At 43.3% G+C, this 10,968-nt stretch overlaps 1 protein-coding gene across 1 annotated transcript; it reads left to right on the top strand.

Annotated features, from left to right (window-relative positions):
• Positions 1–5,746: 5,746 nt before the first annotated feature.
• Positions 5,747–10,734, top strand: ppic (peptidylprolyl isomerase C; the record flags this gene model as incomplete). The annotated part of the gene is made up of 6 exons (XM_080738614.1): positions 5,747–5,851; positions 7,054–7,167; positions 7,911–8,004; positions 8,679–8,746; positions 9,397–9,513; positions 10,606–10,734. 6 exons carry the CDS (start codon positions 5,747–5,749, stop codon positions 10,732–10,734), a joined length of 627 nt encoding a protein of 208 aa, XP_080594740.1.
• Between the last annotated feature and the right edge of the window lie 234 nt (positions 10,735–10,968).

Below are 10,968 nucleotides of genomic sequence, written 5' to 3'. Positions count from 1 at the left end.
GCATGCTGACTATTATAATTCATTTCTATAGACATGTATTCAGCAGGGAACGCGAAGGGGCTTGAGACACCGCGCGCCTGCCTTCTCTTTTTCAACTTATTCTAAAAAGCCAAGTGGGTTTTTCAAAATGCATGCAGCAAAAAAGGCTGCGTGTAATAAATGACTGTTTAATAAAGGATATGGGCTTAATTATCCGGCGGTTATCGTAAATACACGGGCTAGATATTGATCGGTTATAGCATGGTGGAAAACACATTTGTTTGTCAATCAAGAAAAATACAGAGACCTCATTACCCGGCTTGGGATTCTTTCCTTTTTTCCCCCTCCGTTGTGAGCTCTGACAAGGAGATGGAGACTGCGAAGGGAAACCGATGATCCAAGCACATCAGGGCTATAAGTTCATTTGACACGTTTAATTTTTGGTTGTTCTCATATGGTATAAAATAATGATACATTAAATTAGTGTGAAGTGCATGCAGGCATGGCATCTGCAGCTTTTTTTTTTGGGGGGGGGGGGGGAGACGAACATTCTGTTTAACCTAAACAGGCCTGTCAACCCCAGAGTTAAATTTGGACAAATGGTCCAATGAAAGGTGTAAATTCAGGGGAAACGGAGCAGCGGGTCAGGCAGGGGGGGGGGGGGGGTTGATCCACTATAAAGGCAAACGGCAACTACATAATGCGTGTTTGCAGGTCAAAGGTTAGGGCTGAGGAGGACTGAGGTTGCGATGTTTATCCGATGAAATAGGCCCTGTCCTAGAATAGTCTAGAATAGATAATCGGTTCTCAAAGTGGGGTCCGAGGACCCCCAGGTGTTCTTGAGGGAGTTACAGGGGGTCCCCAGCTTATAGGAAGTATAGGAACCAAATGTACCCGTATTCAATTTTAACATTGATTTTACAATATAAATTAGGCTATAAATGCCATAAAAATGCCATTAAATGGGGGTCCGTAGCCTAAATGCATTGTAAACTGTGGTTGTCCCATGGCGTATCTTTTAAAGTCCGTGGGCTGATAAGTGTACATTTTGGGATCCTTCACATGAATAAGTTTGAGGGTCTACATAATTGCACATACTGTACCCAACAACTATTGTTTCACTGCTCTTCTTCGTCAATAGGCTACTGATGTGTGGTTTGCAGGACACCAGAGGAACTGTTGGAGCGCAGCTGGAGCAGGCACGGTGAGTGAGATGTAGTTGACTTCAGTGTTGACAGAGGGAGCTGTTGTTCAAAAACAGTTGTCTCAAAAACATGAAGCCATAACACCCATCATCAATATTAGGCTATATGATATAAACCTGTGCTGGTGCAATAATCCAGCCCCTCTTTGACTACGGAGTCCACGTATGGTATTGTGACGCCCCACAAGCCCTGAAAACTAAACTACAAACAGCCCAAAATAAACTAATTAGGGTCCTGCTTAGACTTCCCTATCAGACTCACCTCACCGCTACTCACCAGTTAAGAGTGGGGTGGCTCAGAGTAGTTGACAGAGTACAGCAACTTGCAATGGGCCTGGTGTACAAGATACACTACACCACTATGATACCCAAGTACCTGTCAAAATACTTTATAAACATTAAGGATGTCCATAATTACAACACCAGAGGCAGCGCCACAGATCACTTTCAACCCAGAGTCAAAACCAACAAAGGGTCAAACTCTTTTTTCTGCTATACCACCAAAATGTGGAAAGCCTTACCGAAGGCCACAAAGGAGTGTGGATCACTAGCATCCTTTAAAATTGCCCTGAAAAACCACTTACAGGCAGCAGCCGTTCGCAACTGGTAAAAAAGAATCTAGCCCAACCCTACCCTCCCCTGCCCCTTCTTTGTATATACTGTTTGTTTTGACTTACTGTCTTCTATTTTGTTTTTCTTTACATATCTACTGCATAGTACTGTGTTCTATTTGTCTGTCATTCAATGTTATATGAGATACTTCAATGGTTTCCAGTGGAAATAAGCTTAGTCTTTTCATGGATCTCCTTTTAGTAGACCTTGTACCAGTGAACTGTACCGTCATGAAACTGTACCTTTTCCTATGCAAACTTCTAATAAAGTCTTCAATCAATCAATCAATACACGACATCATACACTTGTGTGGAAGATCCAGTGTTCTTTAGCCTTCATTCATCAAGATAATGTACTCTAATTAGCTTTAATAGCAGGTAAAACTGACCTAATCAATAGTGGGGGAAGACTGATTGGCTGATGATGCTCTGATGTATTGACCTTATACCAAATTAGGCCTATAGGAAAAAAACGTGATCTTTCTCTTCAAGGAAGAAATCAGTGGTTTACAACAGTTTGGTCTATTTGTCAAACAGAGCTTAAAGGCGAATACCACTCATTTTCAACATTGAACTATGTTTGAGACCGAAGGTCACATTTACCCTGAAAAACCTTGTCGCTTGAGTGACCTTCCTTCTGTACAGGAAGTGATGTCAGTGTGATGTCAGCGAGTTGTGACATCACTTCCTGTACGGGGCGGCTACACAAGACTAAGAAAAACAAAAAAAAGAGAAGGATACACAAGACTAAGAAAGACAAAAAAGAGAAGAATAAAAAAGAAAAAAAGGAGGAGGAGGATAAAGATACCAAAAGGAGAGAGAAGAAAGGGTGGATGAGGTACAATGTGCGGTATCCTCCTCCGATCTGATACGGGGCGGCTATGAAAGAATGTCCATCTACCTGGAGAAAAGAAAATGTAACAAGGAGGTGCATGGCAACGGGGCGGCCAGATAAAGTTATTAGGCCTGGATCCGACTTTAAGTCGACGCACAGGATTCCAGAAGTGTAGCGCTTATTCGCTCTTGTATCAAACCGGTACTCGAAACGTTCTTAGAATTTAACATATTTTCTAAAGTAAATATGGGGGCGGCTGTGTTAAGAACGTTTCGTTGTCAAGCTCAACGTTGGGCATTTGGACCTATACATGGAGAAATGGAGAAAACCTGTTTGGCCTAAACATGGAGATGTGGAGAACACTATATATGGAGATAGTCCAGTCCATCATGTCATATGGGACTACCGTCATAGACAGTAGCCATTGTTAGGCCGGAGTCAATGGCTGTCTGACTGTCTGTACAGGAAGTGATGTCACATGACATACTTTTTATGCCCACATATGAGTCATTCTGTACCACATCTCCATGTTTAGGCAAACTCCACACAAAAAGGCCCTATCGCCCACACCCTAGGCGATAGGGCTAACATGAACAAACTCCCCCCAGAATGACAACAACTAGAATCGTCAGAGAAACGCTGTGGTTGGCCAGATGGTCAAGAATTGGCGCGACCTAGGTCGCATGTCACCCTGAGGTCGCATGTCACCCTCAGGTGTCTTAGTATACCTTAGAGTTGTGTGGAGGGGGGGGGGGCATTCCCAGATATATGCTTAATATTGATGACATCTGGACAGGAATCTCCATATATGGGCATAAAAGGGACAAGGACAGAATTAATTTGCCAGTGTGACTCGTGTGAAGTCAACACTGGTTAGACTGACACAATATGTCCATATATGGGCATTCCCAGATATGGGCTTAATATTGATGGGCATAAAAGGGATTCTATATTAGTGTGGTTGGCCTAAACATAACATGGCATCATCTGGGAATCAGATGCAGGCCTAAAGGTCAGCTCCATAGATCTAAGAGATGATCCAGTCTCTCCATGTATGGATGCAGGGTTTGATGTGGTCAGTGTTGTGATCTTCATATATGGTGATCCGATGATAGTCAGCAGTCTTGATTTGCAACTGAATTCTGTCTGCCATATGGAGTGTCCATATGGGCATTGCCAAATATGGGCTTAATATAGTGATGACATAAGGGATATGGAGAATCCCTTATGTCATCACTATTAAGCCCATATTTGGCTTAAGTGCAAAGTAATACATATGATTGCCAGAACAGGCTGTCTTCTTCTTTCGCGTATCATCGTCCAATGTGATCAGGTCAGTAGACATTGACCCACTGACTTACTGACGGACAGGATCTGCCGGGTTTCATAGTAAACTGCGACTTACGGTCGCAATTAAGCCTATAATAATATTATACATTACTAATTTCAAGTCTTAAAAACATAAAGGCCTATCAAAAATACCCATAGTTTACAATGATTTCTTGCCTATTTAATGTTTTATTTTGTATTTTATTATTTTAGTTTTGAGGCGAGTTCAAGTTCAATTCAAGTTTTTATAAGCAATAAGCCTTGTATTTATCCCCACTTTCAAAAGTTTATGTGTCTCATATTTCTTTTATACTCGCTGCAGTTTTTGAATTCTTTGATTTATTATTGTGCAACTACAAACTAACCTGCAGTGCCAATAAAAAGTGAAGAAACCAAACCGGCCAGCCAAAAGCACTCATTTAGAAAATCTACCTTTAATAATCCAGACCCCCACCCACTGTGTGCAATATATAAATACCAGTAAGACTCCCTAATCGGGAGATAAGCGACCGTAGGTGGCTTATCTCCACAAATAGGGCAAAAATGTGTTTTTCCAAAATCTTCCTGATCCATGTTGATGACATGAGTGTAGACATGCTGTGTAGTGATATTCGTGATTTTAGGGCAAAAACTGTAGGAGCAGTGTCCAAAAATGTGTTTTAAAAATCGGCCTGAAGGTGGCGCTACAATAGGGCCATGTGAGAAATGAGGGGTGGGGTCTCCGCGTTGCCTTGGCGGACGAATAGGTACCGGCCCCGGCTCTCCCGGACGCTCCTAGCCCGAGTTACAGCATTTTATGTGCGCTGCAGTGGCAGGGGGTCCTCCACTGGGGGCGCCACCACTTTTGCATCCGTTCTGGAGCACCAGGAGTCGGTGGTCCCCGGGAATTCCCCGTGAGCAGCCCCGTTGGGGTGGTCATTTGGTCATTTTTGCACATTTGGTTATTTTTTACAGCTGGGGGTCCCCCAGGGACCTGGGTCTCCGGGGGTCCTTGGAGGTTGTAGTTTGGCAGGCAAGGAGTGTGTGTGTAAAATCTGGCATGGATCGGGGCAACGGTTGTGGAGATATAAGCAGGGAAAAAGTGTGACGTGTGACGTGTGACGTGTGACGGACTCACTCACAGACAGCCGGTGGAGGTTTCTACAGTAAGTAGCTCCCTACGGTCGCAATAACAGCAACAGCATCTCCTCGGATGTTCTCCTCTCCTCTCGGAGGCAGGGCTTGGAATCCAGAGTCTGCCCAGGCCAGGGGGGGAGGGGTCTATGATGTTGCCTAGTCGGGATCCGTGTTGCCAAGTCTGCTTATTTTAAGCGACTTTGGGCTTGTTTTTCTGTAAATTGGAAGTCGTTGTGAGTTGCGGTTGTTTCCTTTTCTGCTTAAACCACTGGTTCTCAAACATTTTCAAATCAAGCCATGGATCCCCAAATGAATAATCATTAATAATAATAGGCCATTTGTCCAGGGACCCTGAAAATATTTTGTCAGATTTTGTTACATTTTTATTTATTTTAAATATCCGATGCATATGATATGTATGTTCACTTTAAAGTGCTCACGTCAGTCACGTGGCCAGTGGCCTCTAGTCTAGAGATAGTCGCTTCTATTGGTCTTTTTCTTTTCTTTTTTTCTTTTTTTTTTCTTTTTTCAAAGACCTGCGCTTATTTTTGCAAAGTCTGGCAACACTAGTCGGGATGCGGCATCGCTTCCAAGCTACGGACGCACAGCTGTGCCTTGCCGTGATTTCCCCGCCGCTACTAGAAGGCTGCCTGCGGGGTGCTGCTGCGTAAGATGGATCTCCAAACAATACTGTCCGCTTTCGTTTTCCTATCTGTGGTGTCTCGGCAGAACGTGGCGTGTTCGAAAGGCCGGACGGGACCGAAAGTGACCGAGAAGGTTGGTTGTCTATCGGATCATCTTGACAGCTGTGGTATAGCTCTCTGGAGCGTATACTCTCGCACGTCTCTGGGGCACGTAGCCTATGCTAGAATCTTCCAGAACATCTGGGGAGAAAGACCCACATATTGGCCGCCGCGCGTTTATATTTAATAAGCAGGGAGGCGCGGATGGAGCTTATTATTACAGCGCAATGCGTTTTCCGCAGGCCAACTATTAACAGTAGCGGGTCAGACCTATTGTATCAGCGGGTGAAAGAAATGGAATATTGCAATGGAAATTATAACAGCTCACCGCCATAGTGATAATAACATATAGGTAGCCTAATAATAGTCTATTAGTCTTCTTCATACTATTTTGGGATCCTTAAATCAACTGCTTCTTTTTTATTTATTTTATTTATTTTTATTAAATTGATTCTGTGTATTGTGTGAATGTGATGACGCTCTTAATTATTCTAAAATGAATTAAAGGAATACAGAGAGGAATCTCGCTTTGTGCTTGCAGCCACGTGTACAGGCTGGCTGACACCCACATAAAGTATAGCCTATTATTCCAGAGCCATAAGATAGTAAAAGTGCAAAGACAGCCAATTTTACATAGTCTATTATATTATTATTATTATATTACTGGGTTTAACTCCACAGGCAGTGAACCAATTAATGTCAACGAAGAAATACCACAATAAAAGTGTTATAAATAAAAGCCTTGCTTTGCTTGGTGCACAGAGCAGAGCTTCTAGTCAAGTGTGTATAGGCTACCAGAGTTCAAATCTGACCCCAGTCTTGTCTTGCATGTCTCTCTTCTCTCTATTCTAAGCCCTTGGTTTTCCTGTCCCTCTAGACTGAATAAAGCATAACATTAAAACGCCATGTGTTCATTATGTGGTCTAAAATGTGTTTTCTTCATCACTGTGACATATAGTAACCCCACCCCCCCTAAGAATAATTGGCATTCATAAAGTCTGTGGTGTGTCCGCCCTGAGATTGTGAGTTCGGGGTTCAATCCCCTCTCCTGGCTGGGTCATACTAAAGACTATAAAAATGGGACTTTCCCTGCTTGGTCACCATACTGTACATAGCACTTTGTTTCTGTGTGTGTGTGTGTGTGTGTGTGTGTGTGTGTGTGTGTGTGTGTGTGTGTGTGTGTGTGTGTGTGTGTGTGAGAACGAGAGATTACAACTGTGTGTACGTTATGTTTAGGTGTTCTTCGACATTACCGTAGCAGGCCATGAGGTTGGAAGAATAGTCATCGGCCTGTTTGGAGAAGTGGTCCCGCTCACTGTCAACAACTTTGTTGCCCTGGCAACTGGAGAGGTATTGCACAATTTGTCTCACACACATAAACACAAACATTCACCATTGCATGCAAAACCATATCATTGTAGAACAGGGGTCTTCAACGGTTTCAGGCCAAGGACCCCTTAGCTGAGAGAGAGATGAAGCAGGGACCCCCCCCCCCCCCCCTACATATTGTATACAATTGTGTCGCAGATTAAAAATGTTCATAGATTTCTTAGACAGCGTAGACTTGTTTGACAGCACTGTCATCATGTTGGAGTGAACTGTCAAATACTTTAGTCTGCTCTTCTTTTCCCTCTACAAACCTCTTTGCCAAAAATAGCCGATCTACAAGCTTACAACGCCTCACAGCGCGAGGCGTTGTAAGCTTGTAGATCTGCTATTTTTAGCTAATGTTCCACTCAGAATAGGGATGCTAGGGTTCACGTGGTTAATGTAAAAACATGATCCTATCACACAAAGATTTTGCGGCCCCCCTGTAGTAACTCTGTCTCTGAGGACCCCCTAGGGGTTCCGGACCCCCTGTTGAAGACCACTGTTGTAGAATACTGTATGTGGGACTGTACACACCAACGCACACAAGCTTCAGCCTTCGATGTATCCTGACACACACACACACACACACACACACACACACACACACACACACACACACACACACACACACACACACACGCATGCACAATACCCAATAAACAGAATTGCAAATAGATATAAAGTGTGAATACTATGGTTAATTTACTACTATGTCTCCACAGAAAGGCTATGGCTATAAAGGCAGTAAGTTCCACAGGGTGATCAAAGACTTCATGATCCAAGGAGGAGATTTCACTGCTGGGGATGGAACTGGAGGTAGCGTATAGGAGACAACCCTGATTCATATATTCATTTAAAGGTCATGGCTCCTGAACCGGTACCATAACCCAATTCTTACAAGCTCTGAATCTGGTAGATTGAGGTCAGTGTCATTGGCTAACTGCCCCCAGATCTTATATTAGATTGTATATTACGGACAGTTCATGAGCCACTATACCTACTTTAAACCATCCTTCTACTCCCTCTTTCAGTAAGTCCTGTCCTTATCCTGCATTAGTCAATGGTCCAAAATATTGTGATATTTGACTACGTTGCTTCTGTCATGCACTGGGATCAATTCACCTTTTATTTGCCGAGCTGCATATCCGGTACCACTTAAACCCTCTATAATCGGTAAAAGGTACTTGTAATTTACGTACTTGATACAGTCTTTTTTTTCACTCTTTATCAAATGTCTTTGCCAAGAAATAGCCGATCTACAAGCTCACAACGCGTCGCGCTGTGACGCGTTGTGAGCTTGTAGATCTGCTATTTTTTGGCAAATGTTCAGCCCCAGGATAATGGATTTTGATTATTGTGATAATATCGTAAATCGCGATTTCTTTTGTCACAATAATCGTGATATGAAATGTTCATACCTCCCCCTATAAACACACACAGTTCTGTGTTGTTTACTGCCCTCTACCCTTACCCTCATTCTACTCACCCAGGTCGCAGTATCTATGGGACCACATTTGCTGACGAAAACTTTAAGTTGAAACACCTGGGGGCAGGATGGGTGAGCATGCACACACACACACACGCACGCACACACGCACGCACGCACGCACACACGCACGTACACACGTACACACACACACACTACTGCTACTGACACCATTCTCTATTTTACTACTCTTCTCTAATATTAGGCTAACACCTACTACAGGTGTAATATACCTGTAGTTGCTTAACTGACTGATGTCTGATTCATAATACTGGTGAGCAGGGCTAAAGACTAAGGCTTTGTTAGCTTGAAAATCTATTATTGTTAGCAAGCAACACCATTGTCATACTACAGAGTATAAGTGAGGATTAACTCTGGCTCATCAACACTAGCAGACAAGCAAACATATCGTCACTGTCTGGCAGAAACCTATCTCCATGTTTCAAATTTGTATGTTTTTTCGTAAAGTAAAACCCTGCTTCACCATACAAGACTGTCGCACAAAACTAGTGAAAATAGCAGATCTACAAGCACACACAGAGGCGTTGTGTGCTTGTAGATCGACTATTTTCACTAGCTTCAATCATTTTTAAAATGATAAATACAAAAGGAACGGTTTTGGACATACAAGGTTTCCACCCGAGAACGACGATATACAGTATAACAAACTCCTGTATTACATGCTAGAAATGAAGTGACTGCAGTGTGGTTGTGTGTGCTAGGTCAGCATGGCTAATGCTGGGCCAGATACCAATGGTTCTCAGTTCTTCATCACTGCAACCAAGGCCCCCTGGCTGGATGGAAAACATGTGGTCTTTGGCAAGGTTCTTGATGGCATGGTGGGTGGACACACACACACACACACACACACACACACACACACACACACACACACACACACACACACACACACACACGCACACACACAGGCACTGTTTATTCACACATGCACAGGCAACCATACACGCATCTCACGTAGATACAGACTAGGGATGGGACGATATGAACATTTCATGTCACGATTATTGCAACGAAAATAATAGCGATTTACAGTATTATCACGTTAATCAAAATACCCCCAACATCCATTATGCTAGGGTGGAATGTTTGCCAAAACATAGCCGATCTGGGGCTCCCGCTGGTTTACTGGTCCAGGCGCATACCACTTAGGCATTGGCAAATAGGCATGGATGCCTGGCGGCTGCGCCGGTTTGATTCCCGATCCGGACGACCTTTGCCGTGTGTCACTCCCCATCTCTCCCCCCATTTCCTGTCAGTCTACTGTCATATCAATAAAGGCATAAAAGCCCCCCAAAAATATATATCTTAAAAAAATAAAATAAAAAAAATAGCCGATCTACAAAGCTTGCAGATCGGCAATTTTTTGGCAAAGAGATTAGGCAGAGAGTGGGGAAAAAAGACAGCATCAAGTATGTTTTTTACATTGACCAATTATAGAGGGTTTAAATGGTAAACGGATATGCAGCTCGGCAAATAAAAGGTGAATTCATCCCAGTGCATGACGGAGGACAGGGTTGGAAGCCGGTCAGGGAGGATGATATTCTACACAGGAGTGTTGGGCGGGAGGAGTAGGACAAAAGCTCAGCGAGCTCCCGATGGGGGCTCCTCACTGGCAGGTGATCAGGAAGGTTTCAACAGCAGTGACAACGGACATAAATGTGTGTGGGGAGGAATCAATTGCTATAACGACTAAATTGGGGAGAAAAAGGGGTAAAAGCAACAAAAAGACACACGAACACACATGCGTGTACTGCTCACCCATATCAGCATACTGTACATTAATTTTAACCATACATAAGAATCGAATCATCATTTCCAGGCCTTTCACAGTAACTGCTGTATCGGTCCATATAGTTATGTATGTCTAGTATGCCTGTTATTATGTGATATACCCATTTCCTGTTTCCCAGGCGGTAGTCCACACCATCGAGCTTCAGGACACCAATGACAGGAACCTCCCTTACACTGAGTGTGTGATCGTCAACAGTGGAAGGATTCCTGTAAAGGAGCCCTTTGTTGTGGAGATAGATGGATGGTAGACAGTCTTTTACACCTTTAATATCATCTTTCTTCATCTCAGCACTATCTGAACTGAGGCAAACACAATTTGGAATTCTGATTGTTTGTTTGACCTAGGTCAGGGTGAGGTTTGCTGTATTTTGACAGATCATGAAAAATAATTTAGGTTGTTGGTCACAAAAACATACTAAGTTAGTTTTTAACTACTTGTCTGCATTTTCCTAGTATTGTCCTGCATGCAAAACCCCACACAT

The sequence above is a fragment of the Nannobrachium achirus genome (genome assembly GCF_963921795.1).
Source record: "Nannobrachium achirus genome assembly, chromosome: 12".
In the NCBI taxonomy this organism is placed as follows: domain Eukaryota; kingdom Metazoa; phylum Chordata; class Actinopteri; order Myctophiformes; family Myctophidae; genus Nannobrachium; species Nannobrachium achirus.
The sequence above is the reverse complement of the archived record's forward strand: the minus strand, read 5'-3'. Positions and strand labels throughout refer to the sequence as shown.